The sequence below is a fragment of the Trichomycterus rosablanca genome, chromosome 8 (genome assembly GCF_030014385.1).
Source record: "Trichomycterus rosablanca isolate fTriRos1 chromosome 8, fTriRos1.hap1, whole genome shotgun sequence".
Taxonomy (NCBI): Eukaryota; Metazoa; Chordata; class Actinopteri; order Siluriformes; family Trichomycteridae; genus Trichomycterus; species Trichomycterus rosablanca.
In genome coordinates this window covers 2,903,853-2,919,670 of record NC_085995.1, presented here as the reverse complement: position 1 = coordinate 2,919,670, position 15,818 = coordinate 2,903,853, and the positions used below count along the sequence as shown (strand labels likewise).

At 39.5% G+C, this 15,818-nt stretch overlaps 1 protein-coding gene across 7 annotated transcripts in view; it reads right to left on the bottom strand.

Annotated features, from left to right (window-relative positions):
* Positions 1-652: 652 nt before the first annotated feature.
* Positions 653-15,818, bottom strand: part of pls3 (plastin 3 (T isoform)) — a 28,515-nt gene continuing 13,349 nt past the window's right edge. For 6 of the 7 annotated variants that reach the window (XM_063000364.1, XM_063000366.1, XM_063000369.1 and 3 more), the window contains exons 3-17: positions 15,450-15,613; positions 14,610-14,739; positions 14,262-14,394; positions 12,933-13,014; positions 12,541-12,706; positions 11,763-11,905; positions 10,833-10,859; positions 10,522-10,617; positions 6,913-7,108; positions 4,788-4,866; positions 4,533-4,650; positions 4,252-4,385; positions 3,467-3,590; positions 3,223-3,347; positions 653-1,741 (exon numbers count right to left, since the gene is read on the bottom strand). In XM_063000364.1, the coding sequence (XP_062856434.1) occupies positions 1,609-1,741; positions 3,223-3,347; positions 3,467-3,590; positions 4,252-4,385; positions 4,533-4,650; positions 4,788-4,866; positions 6,913-7,108; positions 10,522-10,617; positions 10,833-10,859; positions 11,763-11,905; positions 12,541-12,706; positions 12,933-13,014; positions 14,262-14,394; positions 14,610-14,739; positions 15,450-15,613 (1,850 nt within the window). In that variant the 3' untranslated portion in view covers positions 653-1,608. The remainder of the gene's footprint in view (positions 1,742-3,222; positions 3,348-3,466; positions 3,591-4,251; positions 4,386-4,532; positions 4,651-4,787; positions 4,867-6,912; positions 7,109-10,521; positions 10,618-10,832; positions 10,860-11,762; positions 11,906-12,540; positions 12,707-12,932; positions 13,015-14,261; positions 14,395-14,609; positions 14,740-15,449; positions 15,614-15,818) is intronic. The other variant, XM_063000370.1, reaches the window with a different exon arrangement.

Below are 15,818 nucleotides of genomic sequence, written 5' to 3'. Positions count from 1 at the left end.
AAAGTAAATTTCTGGTAAGATACTTGTACTTTTACTGAAGTATGGCCTTCCGGTACTTTATACACCACTGGTTCTAACACAGTGTTTGAAGACCCCACCCACAAGGTCCGGTCATCCCGCCCTAGCAGAGACGTGTCTGCTGCAGGCACTGCCAATTATGCCCGCTAGATGATGCCCAGCCGACTAGTGGCAACGTCGAGTTTCGAACCGAGGAGTTCAGAATCTCGGCGGTAAAGGTACTGGACTAGTAATCAGAAAGTTCAAGCAGGTTGATTCCTTGTGGCCTTTAATTGCTTGCATTGGGTTTCATTTAAAACTGTAAGTGGCTTTGGATTAAGGTGTCTGCTAAATGCCAAATATACAAATGTAAAAGAAGGAGGCCACATCCTCACACTGACAAACATGCCATTTCTTCAACAGATTTTAATTTCATCTTTGATTTTGTTTTTGTTTGTCATTCAGAAACAAGATTGTTTGTTTCAATTACACTCAGCAGGGTGAAACAGCTCAGCTGTGGTGTGTGATGTCCTCGGTTTTGTCAAACCAATCCATTTCAATGCTAACAGTGCTACCCCTTTACATGTTTCTGCATACACTAACCGTGAATAATGGAATGAGAGACAGACAGTATAAAAAAGACAGAGAGAAGAGGTAGAAATACAATGAACAGGTTTATTCTTATAATGCAGATGGTCCTTGGTTGCAGACACGTTTACAACAATTTGGTCTCCATTGTCTGTCCATGGTCGACATGCTTCAATAAAGCCAGGCAGCTCCAATTTTCATAATCAACCAACAAATACAAGTTCTGCACTGAACCTTACTTACATACATTTCTCCTTTTTTATGCAGCATTTATTAATGTTTAAAGCTTTGGTCAGATTCCCAGGAGTGTATTGCTTTAAATAACAGTTTAAAAAGGATTGTTCATGCATAGTTATTGTCTGGATCGTCCTCTTTATGTAAAAAGCGAGTTTGAGTATACATGTACATACGACACATAGTAACATGATTTCATAACTACGGAATGTATTAAAGCTTCTGCCGGCAAAGGATGTTGTAATTGTTTTGTTTCGGTAAACTCTACATACGTATAAAACACTAGGAAAATAAGCATCTCGTTCTGCAACGTGTTTAAAAGATTCCACAAAATTCTGTACTGCTCATAAGCAATAATGCACGCGCGAGTTAAGGTCTTGTCTCCGTAGCTTTAGAGCAATGCGATTTGAGATGTACATAATAAAACCACCAGTCGCGTTTCTCCTCAATCAAATATGCAAATAAAATATACATGGCACAGTCTGACATGGCTTGGGTCCCGACACGGATATGTTTTGGTTGACTCGCATCATTTCTAAGGTTTGCAATCTTGAATCTGGTCTAGAAAAACAATCTCACCCTCCCTCTGCTAAATTTCCTGCCCCCTTTCACATGCATAGTCCCAGTTTTACCAAACCTAAACACGATTCTCTAACATCTGTTGATAATTTGAGGGTTATTTTGTAATTATGGCTAATTTATTCAACCTGAAGCCTTTCAACCAGCAAATGGCTTGTGGGTCAGACATCGGCTTTTGATTGGCCGCGACACCCAGACAGTTTTCGTCTCCTACGCTCTCTTCATCCCTCTGCCCATCAGGCAGGCAAATACCGTCATGACCATTTTGGGTTTTACTTCCACCAGGTCGTCGGGCAGAGCGTACACACGAGCGCCGATCTTTCTGGCCATGGATACAGCATATCTATAAAACAAGGGCAAGAAAGAAGAATAGTTGATTAGTATTCAGTCAAGTAACAAGTATTTCTACAGGGCTCGACTGTAAAAGTGTTTACTTACTTATTACATAATACAGTTTAAGTTAAATGTTTAAAACCACTTGAGGGGCACGTACTATATAATATCATGGCAGTCCTGGGCTTTAATCAACTCTGCAACTGTGCTTTTTATGACCCAATCATTAAAAAACATATCCTTATTTCATAAATGTAGTATAATAAGTATGTATGTATAAGTTTGTGAGTGTTCTACTGGGTCCAGAATATACATACAGCAATTTATACAACAGGTAGTTCCGACCTTACAATCTGATCGGTTGAGAAGCGTTCTAAACGTGCTGATATTGGTGATAACAGCACGGTCTTTTCACACCACAATGGTATTACTCCGCTGACGCGTTGCTATTAACGACAAGCTTCATGCACACAAACGCGCACGCAGGCGACACAGACTTTTTTCCCGATCGCGTTTTAAATCCGTTATCTGATATACAATCTAGCGCACTGTGTAGGGAACATAACCAATTGTCTAATTCACTATCTAGTGCACTATGTAGGGAACATATATCCATGATCTGATTCACAATCTAGTGCACTATTTAGGGAACATTAATGTGTTTGTAACGCGAACAGTTAGCTTAATAGCCCAGTTAGCAGCATCTAGTAGTTCTGTTATCACCCATAATCCTTTGGTGTGTGCGAGAGGTTTTTTATTTCTTTTTTTCCCTTCGGAGATTCTTGCTTTCTTCTTCTTCTTGTTCTTCTTACCTCCCTGAAATGAGTTTTTGCAACTTGCAACTTAAACTTTATATTCGTTGTGGAACTACTTTTTGGCGGAAGGTATCGTCAATATTAAAGCATATTTAATATGAAATTCAGGGCTTCTTTGACTTATTTTCTTTCTTTATTTTGTAAAAACTGTTGTATAAAAGCAGTAGAACACTCGAGGTCGTGTGTTATCACGAATAACATCACGATAACACACGACCTCTCGTGTTCTATTGCTTAAATATACACTCTTGTTTCATTTCCTGATAGCATACATAAGGATTTATGAAATCTGTTGTATTCAGTTCTGTTTTTGTTATTCCTTTAAAAATAATATGCAAGGTAAAGAAGAAAGGATCAGCATATTCTAACAGGATTATTTTATCTTTTGTCTTAACGTTTTATCCTTGTCAGGGTCACGGTTGGTCCGGCTTCCCCAGAATTACTGGCCACAATGCAGTAACGCATACCGGACAAGATGCCAATCCATCACCATTTATTGACAGACAATCATATCTAAATGTAGACACCCAAAAACCTGATAGCACCACAGGGGGTTCGAACCCTGGATCCCAACGGTTGTGAGCTATCGTAATTAACCTCCGCACGACCCAAACACAGGTAATATACTGCAATGCACTCATGAACTAGCATGTCTCTGCTGCCCGACTGAACTTACTTCGCATTATCCAGTTTGTCACTTTCCGACAGGCTGCCAGTTTTTACCAGGTCGTAGTTCACACAGCCTGGCTGGATGGCGTCTAAAAGGTCCAACACTGGCAAGCTGGATCTGATCTCTTTGTCCTGAAAGACAAAAAGCAAGGACAGTTCTTTACAAGAAAGCACATTTACATGTAAATGTACATGCAGATATAGTTTAACAGTAATGGCATGCTGAACATTGTAAATTGTATATTGTTTACCTTAAAGCTTGAAATTTTGGTCTTTTTTCCTGCTCCAGCCAAGGTCTTATTCACCCAGTTGACAATTATTTCATCATTCACCTTCTCACCATCTCCCAGGTCCTCGAGAACATTCAAAGTGTACCTACAAAAGTAAACCCAAAAACATACTCAACTCCAAACAAGACTGTTAGTGTATAAGTACATTTGGAACTATTGGATCAAAACACTCGGCCATGAGCTTCATTGCAAAATTATGGACATTAATAAAGCTGAATTGAGGAAACATCTCCATCAGCCTATATTTCTCTGGGAAAGCTTTTCACAACTTTACGATCTTCTTCTGGTTTTCTTCTCTCTACTCCATCCATCCGCTGATCTTACATGGGGGCTAGAGCCTTTAGTTACTCTGCTCCGCACCTTTGGAACTCTCTCCCTCCTGACATCCGTGCTTTCCTTAATGTACTGTTACTAATGATGGTAATCCGTGAGTGCCTTGAAAGGTGCCCTTAAATAAAATGTATTATTATTATTATTAATATTAGATAATAATAAAGTGCGTCTGTGGGAATTTGTGCCAACTCGCCGGATGAGGCCAGGCTCACAATCGATCTTTCTATCAATCTTAAAACGTGTTAAATGAGGTTAAAATCAAGGCCCTGAGCAGGTTACTGGTGTTGCTTCACACCAAACGTGTCCACCCAGGTGATTAGACCTCACTAATCATGCTGAAACAGGAATGGAGCTTTTCTAAACTGTTGCATTAAAGTATGAAGCATCTAACTAATATATAAAGGTGTACCTACCGCCTCATCAGCTGCCAGACCAGAGCCAGGGTAAGGGTGGGGTTGCCATCATTCAGGTCTTGTCCTCCGATGCCCACAAGTGAGAATTTGGCTGCAGTCTTTCCCAGATCCACAGCGTAGTTGCAGTTTTCCAGCTGTACTCAGACACACACAGAGATTAGCATTCATTTGTTTTTCAACTACGGCTTCACTGACTGATGTTACTGCTTCAAGCTGAAATCAAATCAAATATAAGCAGATATGCTAAATATAACTGCTGTTTAAGAAAAGAGATTCTTTACCTTCTTCATGTTGGCGCCGATCTTTGGGTAAGGGGGCTTATTTACTTTGTTGTTCCAGTCGACACGAACCTTGATCTTCTCGTAGAGCTGCAGGATGACCAGAGCATCCATGAGGTCGCTGAGACAGACAGAGAAGAAATTAACATCGGTGAGAATGTGATACTGGCATGGTACGTTACAAAAAAATTAAGGTTACATTTATATTGAACTACAATATTTAACGTGTGAGCAAAAATGTATCGTTTGATTGTTTACCCGTATATGTGGTTGACATGAGGATTAACACCCAGCGAGTTCATCCAGTTTCTGAATGTTCTCTCTTCTCTCGTCTCACCTAAACACAGGAAAAACACCAACATGTTTAGAAGAAAGTTTACAGTTTACAATTTCCCCCTCAAATTTAGACACAACCAGTTAATGGAAATTAATGCAAACTGTCCATTTTAAAGACTATAAACTTATAATGTACACGTTTGGTGGTCTGATGGGCAGGATAATATCTGTTTTTTTTAAATAATGAAATTATTCTGCTTTTTAATTGAGGAGGTGGTTAAAAACTATGACAATACAAGTAACTCCAGCATATCAATCACATGTGAGACTTGAGTTGTGCATGAAATTGTCAAGACTATTGGCTCATAATTAAATACTAAGTCGACGTATTAATGATAAACATATTCCAATTAAATGTGAAACGGTACCAGAGAGATACTCTGATGTTTAAACACTAGATGGCACCAAGTTCCATATAAAAACAACAGAGCAGGGATCGTATTAGAGCTTCAGGAAATTATCCAAATTGTCCCTCCAGTCTCTTCTACAGGGGTTGGACAAAATAACTGAAACACCTGGTTTTAGACCACAATAATTTATTAGTATGGTGTAGGGCCTCCTTTTGCGGCCAATACAGCGTCAATTCGTCTTGGAAATGACATATACAAGTCCTGCACAGTGGTCAGAGGGATTTTAAGCCATTCTTCTTGCAGGATAGTGGCCAGGTCACTACGTGATGCTGGTGGAGGAAAACGTTTCCTGACTCGCTTCTCCAAAACACCCCAAAGTGGCTCAATAATATTTAGATCTGGTGACTGTGCAGGCCATGGGAGATGTTCAACTTCACTTTCATGTTCATCAAACCAATCTTTCACCAGTCTTGCTGTGTGTATTGGTGCATTGTCATCCTGATACACGGCACCGCCATTGGATGCACATGGTCCTCCAGAATGGTTCGGTAGTCCTTGGCAGTGACGCGCCCATCTAGCACAAGTATTGGGCCAAGGGAATGCCATGATATGGCAGCCCAAACCATCACTGATCCACCCCCATGCTTCACTCTGGGCATGCAACAGTCTGGGTGGTACGCTTCTTTGGGGCTTCTCCACACCGTAACTCTCCCGGATGTGGGGAAAACAGTAAAGGTGGACTCATCAGAGAACAATACATGTTTCACATTGTCCACAGCCCAAGATTTGCGCTCCATGCACCATTGAAACCGACGTTTGGCATCGGCACGAGTGACCAAAGGTTTGGCTATAGCAGCCCGGCCGTGTATATTGACCCTGTGGAGCTCCCGACGGACAGTTCTGGTGGAAACAGGAGAGTTGAGGTGCACATTTAATTCTGCCGTGATTTGGGCAGCCGTGGTTTTATGTTTTTTGGATACAATCCGGGTTAGCACCCGAACATCCCTTTCAGACAGCTTCCTCTTGCGTCCACAGTTAATCCTGTCGGATGTGGTTTGTCCTTCTTGGTGGTATGCTGACATTACCCTGGATACCGTGGCTCTTGATACATCACAAAGACTTGCTGTCTTGGTCACAGATGCGCCAGCAAGACGTGCACCAACAATTTGTCCTCTTTTGAACTCTGGTATGTCACCCATAATGTTGTGTGCATTGCAATATTTTGAACAAAACTGTGCTCTTACCCTGCTAATTGAACCTTCACACTCTGCTCTTACTGGTGCAATGTGCAATTAATGAAGATTGGCCACCAGACTGGTCCAATTTAGCCATGAAACCTCCCACACTAAAATGACAGGTGTTTCAGTTATTTTGTCCAACCCCTGTATATCTTAAACAGTTACATTATCTGGCACCCACCTTCTCACCAATGATGAATTGGGACTCTAATGCCAATTACCAGAAGGTTTCTGGTGTGTAATAAAGCAGTAAACCTTAAATAAATTTCCTAAATTCTTAATTAGGACTGTAAATAATTTTTTTTACTGCTGCTACTGCCTCTGTTGCAGAGATACCACACAAAATGCCATTGTACCTTTGTATAGTGACAATAAAGATTCTATTCTATTCTACTCTATTCTATAAAGTCTATGAGTTGAGGCGCATGTTGCAGAATAAGAACAGGGCAGTGTTCTCACCCTCCAGCAGGCCCCAGTCGATGTCCTGGTTCACAGGTTTGGTCAGCGCTGGGTACTTGTTGAAGAGGTTCGCCACGAAAGCCAAGTTCAATTTGGGGTTTCCAGACACCACGTCAGCGGGGGTAACAAACTGTCTGCAGTTGAGTCGGTCAGCTTGTTGCAGCATGGCGTCCGCTCTTTTCAGGTCATCTTTCTCCTGCAACACGAACACACAAATTGTGTTAAATTAAACCTGTAGGTTTGGGCCATTTCTGGGTTTTTTGTTTTGTTTACTACATTAATTGTGTTGAATAAGCTACAGGTGAGCTTACTTGTCTATACAATGTTTGATTTACTGTAAATAAATACAGACAGTTCAATAGCATCATGCTGTGCTTCTGAATCTCTCAACTTTAAGCAGCATTATAAAACCATCATACAACACTGTATACCCCGGCAACCTCAATAAACCTAAATGTCAGCTTTATCACCAATTTGTGCACCTCTACGGCATGGGAAGCCATTTGGAATTACACTGGTTTGCTACCTGAATGAAAATGATTGATATCAGGTAATTTTATCAAATCATTTTCCTGTTAGTGCCACAGATTTAATCAGAATTATACAGATAATGTTATTATATCAGCGCAGATATAATCAGACACTCCACTGCATTTAATGTTTGTGTTTCAACCATGCATGTACAATCACAAATACTAACAGCTTTTGCTTTAAGCCAAGCTATTTTGAAATTTGACTTGCCCCTTTATATTATAAATAAACTAGTACTTTTAACATTAATACAAAAATACGAAACAATCATAAGAAAACGAAAACTGTATATACGGTGTAAATACTATTTCATGTAGTGATTATTACAGAATTTCATGATACTTGGTTTCAGTTTCAGAGTTAAAAATGCCAGTAATTCCACTGTAGTTAAATTGTTTACACTTGCTTAAGCCATATGTAAACACTTTAGGTTTCTCAGATTGTAAAGGATCATCTGCATTAAAGTTTTATTTTTGTTAAAACTTGTCACACCGTGTTCTGTACCACAAGTCGTCTTGTTGCAAGTCGTCTTGTAACTGTTCAGTCTTTTGTGGTCTTTAAAAGACGAATACAGACCCACCAGATTCACTAAACACTTAATTGGAAACTAAACTTTGTACTTACTAATGCGTCTCTCCACAAATACACATGAATGCAATTCTGTTCTTCTACTTATACGTTTGTTCTAACAGCAGATTTGTGTTGTCTGACTTGTCTGTTTATACTACAGTAAGGAAGTGTTTAATAAGAAAACACTTCTGTAAGTCGCTTGGGATTAGAGTGTCTGCTAAATGTTGGGAATGTGAATCATACATTTATACAAGTAAAAGTAAATCAAAGTAAATAATTTGGCGGTGTGTCCACAAAGGCTTTTTTACCCCAGTAGACACCGGTAAAGATATACGATTCCAGATCAATTTATCTCTTATTTGAATAAATAAAGAAAAATACAAGAAAAAAGCTCATTCTGATTTATTTGACACAGTAAATGCAACAATTTGTGTTTACCAATCAAGGGTTGTAATCATTAAAATATTAACATCATTTTTAGACCATTATTCTGCCCTCCAAGCAAGAATAGGGTGGACAACAAAAGAGTATTTGTCCCTGGTTAGAACACAGCATGGTGTAATCTGCTATAGATAGCTGTGCATACAGAAGTACAAAAGAATGCACACACAAGTTCATGCATTTAAAAGGAACCATTCATAACAGGCACAACCACAACAGAGCTTGCATAAGGAAAAGGCCTTGACTTCATACTGATTGTGGTGCGAGTCTGAAAATGACCTACAAACAAAGACAGCCTAAATTCAACATGAAAAGAATTCCTTCACATCTATTTCCTCAGTCTGCCTCGTCCCAACTGCCTTTTCTTGGCACTGTTAGGGGTTAAGTACAGTTACAGACTACACATACATATCTGCAGCAACATTTATATTACATGCATTGAGTCTGTACTGCTGGAGTCGTGTTAACTTTAGCTGTTCTTAATACAAATATAACATAAAAACTAAGGAATAATATTTACACAAACTGTTTACTGGTACAGAAACATCCTGATCACACAGAGACATGTTAACTTGTACAGAAATCTTTCATATCATCTCTTCAATACAAATCATAACTACACCACTGACATTATTACTGTTTAGAAATATACTGGAATTGATTCATTACATTTATCACCGTACAAGCCTGTGAGCACATGAACAAAACATGCACGAGAGCTCCTCATGGGAGGAAGAACGGCTCAGTGATGGAGAGTCTGGCAGTTGCAGCGTTAACAGATGTAATAATTCTGTCAAGCTTTTGCTGCAGATATGACTGCAAGGCCATTCTATAAAACGTGGAATGCCGAGTCAGTTTGTCTGGACTATTCAGACTTAAACAATATGAGCAGTGGAGGAGCATGAATAAGGGCAAGGCTTCTGGTCTAAGCTGCTGTTTATGTTTTTAATTTAGTGGCTCGACTGGTATTTTGTATTGCACAAAAAAAAAAAAAACGTTTCCAAACGATGAGTGTTTGACTCACTTCTTCCTGAGCCTTAACTTTTTCATTTCAAAAATCCATGTGACTCAAAAATAGCACAAAGAACAGAGATGGCTTTCAGAGGGAGCATCTTTTAAACGTATATGTTAAAAAATGCATTAAGGTCGATGCCGTTTGCTTAATGCATGACTAAGTGATTGGCATGTGTGCTGACTTGAGTGTGCAATAATTCATTACATTTACTGTGGCCTAAGCTATATGTGCCATTAAACAGATTCAACCCCGCCCCCACAACCCTACTACCCCTGCCCCCCAACCACACACACAGAGACACGTTACTGCTTACTGCTGAGCTGGAGCTTTAATACTTGTGTTAAAGCTGTGCTCCCCATTGGCCAGAGACTTACAAGTGTGCCAAAGCACTTAAGTTTAATGCACACTTCACAATTACTGTATTGCTGATGATACTCAAGTCAGTTGCTTGCAAATATTAATATAATAATAAATACAAAATAATAATATATATATAATATATCACTCACTAGACAAAATATCTTCAAATCTTTAAATCATAAGAGAGAACCTGATCACAAAATCCTGTTGAGTCTTTAAAATATGATCAAAAGCAATAAGCCAACATAATTCTAAAAAATCTATTCCAACCCGAGTGCATAAAGTAATTCAGATGCAAAGATACACCGACCAGGCATAACATTATGACCATCTTCCTAATATTGTGTTGCCGGGACACACCCCACAAGAGCTCCAGTTTTGTAGATGCTCTGACCCAGTCGTCTAGCCATCATGTCAGACTCGCTCAGATCCTCACGCTCGCCCATTTTTCCTGCTTCTAACATCAACTCTGAGGATAAAATGTTCACCTGCTGCCTAATACACCCCCCCCCCACTAACAGGTGCCGTGCTGAAGAGATAATCAGTTTTGTTATTCACTTCTCCTGTCAGTGGTCATAATGTTATGCCTAGTCGGTGTATGTTGCACTACTAAGAAAGCTCTTTATATATGTGTGACATGGTCGCACACCAGCAAACCACATTTCTGAAGCATATGGTAAAGTCTTACTCACATTAAAGCCTGCCATGCTGATGTCAATGCGTTCCTCGCCCTCTTTCTGGCCTTTGGGAGCGATTTGGTTCAGGAGGTGGAAATAAGCCCTGGAGTCCTAAAAAATTCCAACATTATGAAAAAAATTAGAAATCTGTTAAACTCTTCAGCCTTTTTACACGGACGAAACATTAAGAATCCGATTATTATTCACGATGAGAAAAGCAAACTTAAAAATTTGACAAAAACAGGAGCATGCTCAGGTCTCAGGATAAAGAAAGAAAAACAGGTCATGCCAAAAACGAACTTGGCTGTATGTTTGGAACGAAGTACCTTTATAGAGTTTGAGAAGTCTGAGATCTGAAGCATGAGAAAGATTGATAGACGGTAAAAGAGAAAACCAGAAACAAGATCAATGCGGATTCATTTAAAACCGTTTAATCGTAATAAACCACGTGAATCCATGATCCAATCTGCCCTATGTCAACAGTTCAGGTTGCTGATGGAGGTGTAATGGTATGAGAAATGTTTTTCGGGCACACATTAGACACCCGAATACCAATTAATAATCCAGTCTTAAAAATGCTGTGTATCATTGCTGACCATGTTTATCACACTAGAAACGAATCATTATGCAATAGAACAAAGAACAAATAATTTTATATCGTTATTGTCCTTCAAATGGCTTCCCTATGTTCCATATATAAAATAAATAAAGCACCTTTGCTTTGTGGTGAAACAGGGGATTCGCTATTTAATTATGGACCAAGATATCAAAACAATATTTCCTCTACCATGTGGATTCCACGTTAACACACCGAGCCTGATTTAGGAGCAAACAAGGTCAGATAATAGTACGGCGTTCCTGATAAAGTGGTCATTAAGGTCATATTGATGCTTACTTTAAATCAATCGATAGTTTTCCATAATGCCATGTAAGCAACACAACCACACTAATAGCTACTCAGCTGCACAGACTGTTGTTGATGGCTATGATTGATTGACAGAGGAAAAGGTATTGAACTGCAAAATGTGCAATTTTACAATCTTATGTTATAAATAGGTTTGTCTACAACTCAATATGTCCTGAAAATTATGCCTGCGCAAACTGCATTGTTCACAAAGGGCTTAGAATACGTCTAGACTATAGTTCGTTCACACATATTATTAAATTAGAAGCGCAGGTAGGAAAGGAATCAGTTTATAGCAGGAAAGAATGATTATAAAGATTAAAGAAAGAGGAAAATCGCAGCATTGGGGTACCTTAATGTCAGAGCTGAAGTTGTTGATCTTGTGATAACCAGCATTTTCCAGGTGGAAGTTGGCCCATCGCAGGAGCAGCTCCTCGGGTGACAGTTTCATCAGGTCCTCCAGGGTCTCACCCTCCCGCAGCAATGCAGCCAGTGCTGGGAAAGCACAGATGAGTCAGCACACACAAACACCTTAGAGAGGAGCTGTGTACATGTAAACACAGAACTGTTCATGTCTTCTTTCACTAAATAGTTTTCCTGAATAGTCGTCTAGAGTGTGTCAATGTGCTGGCAAAGTGGAGCAAATTTATGTTCATTTACTTACACATTTCCATGATGTATTTTTAAACCAGGTCGTTGTTTGCATATGTTTGAATACATGGAAATGGACAAACAATGTGACAAAGTATGTATTAGTGTGGGAAAGACAGGACTGCACACAATTTATAGCATAAATAGCAGCAAAATAATTATTATCTGCTTTCCCTCTCACCATACTCGATCACTTCAGTCACACATGTAAGATTTATTACAATGAAGTCTGTATACAAGCCACCTGAAAATCAGAGTCAGTGTTAGTTATTGTGTGATGCCACCTTAGCACATATTTGGCAAATCAGTGTGAGCCGCTACTGTGTGTGGTCAGCTCCCAGCGATAAAGCTGCTTATTAAATTACTCCTGAGGAGAGACACTCTGTGTTTGCTCAAATTCCTGACCTAGGGCATTGGTCTCGTTTGCCTCTGAATGGCGCTGGTGTCAGTGTCAGGCCAGCAGAGGTAATAGAGCTCACCCTCATTCCTGCTGAGCTCGATGTCAGCAAACAGGCCAATCTTGATGATCTGCCACAGCAGACCGAGCACCAGGTGGGGCTTGCCTTCACGCAGATCCAGCGCGCCGATGTTTACGACGTGGCAGCCGATGGCAGATGCCGAGTTCAACGCCAGGTTGAGATTCTCCTGTGAGGAATAAAGTGAGAAATAGTTTAGGAAAGTTAGACAAATCTGTAAAATCATTAAGTTGTTTGGGTGTTAACAGAGACAGAACAACTAGCTTTGTTACAGAGAAGGAATGAATGGCATCTTTATATATAAGCAACATGAGGTCTTACTATGAGGCCTCATAATGTGGTCCGTCTTGAAAAACAACACCTTAACAATAAGTGAGGCCAGGCAAAAAACAAACCTGTACTGTGAACGGCGTCAGCTTCTTCTTGTTTATTGTCCGCTCGTCAATTGTGTCAGGTACAGAGAGGTTAATCATTTTACTGGTGGCAGAGAAGAGACAGTTTTATATGAGAATTTATGTCATTATAAACCATGGGTTCCCATGACGAGGACTAACTTGTGGTGTCACAAGCATAAAATAAGACTTAAATTACACTGAAATGATAAATATCATTGTTTTCCTTAAAAACAAAGAATATTATTTTCATCATATTGGTATAATGGAACTCCAATAGAGTGAAATAGTGTATTTTTATTTTTGATGGGCACTGTGCAAATCTTTCCTCTAAACCAGCGCTCCCCAACCTTTTTTTGCATCACGGACCGGTTTCATATAAGATGGGCGGGAGGATTTAAAATAGAATAACTATACTGCTCACAAACGAGCTTTTTTCGCTGTAACGAGACGCTGCTCCCACCTGGGGGTGATATGAGATGATAAACACCTGTGTGTTGAAAATGGAAGCAGTGTTTTTATTGCTCTTGTAGCGATCTCTAATTATTTATTCTTTCTGTGCTGCCCGGTAATAAATAATAATGGTTGGGGACCACTGCTCTAAACCAACTCCTAAAACATTTTCTGAATTTTTTAATTTCATGAAAGGTTAAGTGATGTGTCAAGGGTATTTTAACCTTCTTTTATCATTTTTAACCCTCCTGTTATGTTCGTTTCTCGTCAATTTGACCCAGGGTGTGTTTAATTATCCAAAAGTGTCAGAAACCAAAAAATCCCAATAATCATTGTTTATATCTCATTATTAACTCCTTCTGCTTGGCTTAATAAGTGAAATCAATGAAGTTTCATATCAAAAAATACTTTTAACTATATCTTTTTAGATTTTGAAACATTAAGACGGAGGGTTAATACAATATCAAAACCAAAGCTCTGAATATGGGCCCATACACAATACTAATCTCAAATGTAAATCCTCACAGTAGTGGAGTTAAAACTATGCATGCAACTTATGCAGACAAAGAATAAATAAATAAATAAATAAGAAGGAATGATGTCTGAGAATTTTAAAATAATTAAGATGTTCAGGCCAATCCAGTAAAAACATGATTTGTCAGCCCTTACTTTAGTAAAAAGTATATAAAAAATGAACTTCAATTCTGAATGACTTTTGCAGGACTTCCAGGGTCATCCAGTGGATATCCAGGGGACAATGGAATGCATTTATGTGGGAGTGCATGAATGAAAGCAAGATACGATCTTGTGAAAACAGGTGTGCACAGGAAATACTTTCTTTATTGTTTAACTGAGCAAAAATGGTCAAATTCAACTCACCACAGCACAATGCCATCGCCAACAGCCTTAAAAAGATCATTTGTGTTGGGGTTCGTAGGTAACACATGCTTGCAGTCGGGGTCTTTCTCCAGTGCTGTGTTGATCCAGTTAACAAAGGCAAACCTTTCCTCCTCTGGACAGTACAAAGATAAAGAGAGGGTATTTAAGTGACCTGAGAGTGCTTACATTCCTCAGCCTCAGTGTAGCTCACATAACATTGAAATGCTGTCATAGGGACGGACGGACGATTAAACACAATCATTTACTGTCGCATAGCTGACATAGAATGGAATTAAAATGGCATAAATGTAGTTATTTTAACCAGTTCATGTTTAAACATGAACACACCTGAGTAGGAGTGCTGTGTGCCTGCACTGGACAGCTCTGATGTGCCACCGATGGCCAGGATGCCCTCTTTCTTGTTGATGGCATTGCGGAAAGTCTTCGCAATATCGCTGCTTTTGAGCTCCTGGAAGATCTAGGAAAAAATGCACCAGAAAACGGCAATGTAAGGAAGTGCTTTAATGCTACGGGATCACCAAGGCCACCAAGGACACACAGACAAAAGTACAGCTGTGCAAATTTTACTGGCCACACCCAAGCGTTAGGAATGGAACAAACTGTGAAACTGATCTTTCAGGAGTTGCAATACTCCTGTCACGTCACCCTGCAAACGGTCCCCGAAGCACGAACAAATACTAGGGTACTGACAGAGGTAGAGTCTCCGTTTGGTGTGATAAGAGATTAGAAGGTCACGCAGAGACGCAATTATATGTCTCACTCCATTAAATGACTCTCATTTTGCCCTGAGCTCCATTAGCCATGGCAGGCTGGGAAGAACTTTAAATAGTTAAATAGTTTTTTAAGTTTTAAACCTTTTCCAATTGTTTTGTTTTACTTTCTTGCACAGGTTACTAGCAAAAGGGCTAAAAAGCTTAAAGCTTTGCTTAAAAAAGCAATATTTAATTTTCAGAAATAGTATGTTTGTGTCATTGTCCCATATCAGTTATTCTATAAACCCATAAACACACCAATGAGCGCATCTACAGTGTATGGGCAATGGGTGCCAACAGCCTAACCTTGGTACTTTACTTACAAATAGATCAGCAAAGATACAAAAAGCACAAAAATGTGGCAACCATCCACTGGCTTTTAACTGATCACAAACACTATGCAAAAACAACTCACTGAGACAAATTCTTCAAAGCTGATCCTATTGTCCTTGTCTTTGTCTCCCTCGATCATTAGCTTCTGGATGATCTCACGCACTTTGTACCCCGGGAGTGGCAGGTTCGCCTCTTTAAACAGGTCGTGGAGCTCGTAGTCGTTAATGTACCCATTGTTGTCCAGATCTACAAAGAAATAGGTGTTATTCGAAATTCAAATAAAAGATAAAACAGCAGGAATTTACGTTTCAATTAGCTCTTTAGTTAATCAAAGTGCTCTTCCACTATAGCTAACCATATAAAAGCCAAGTGGGAAGTGGAGAGCTTGTTTGCACAGCTGCTGTTTACAGAACAGCAGCTTTAATTAAGCTATGAAACATGAGATGATTTA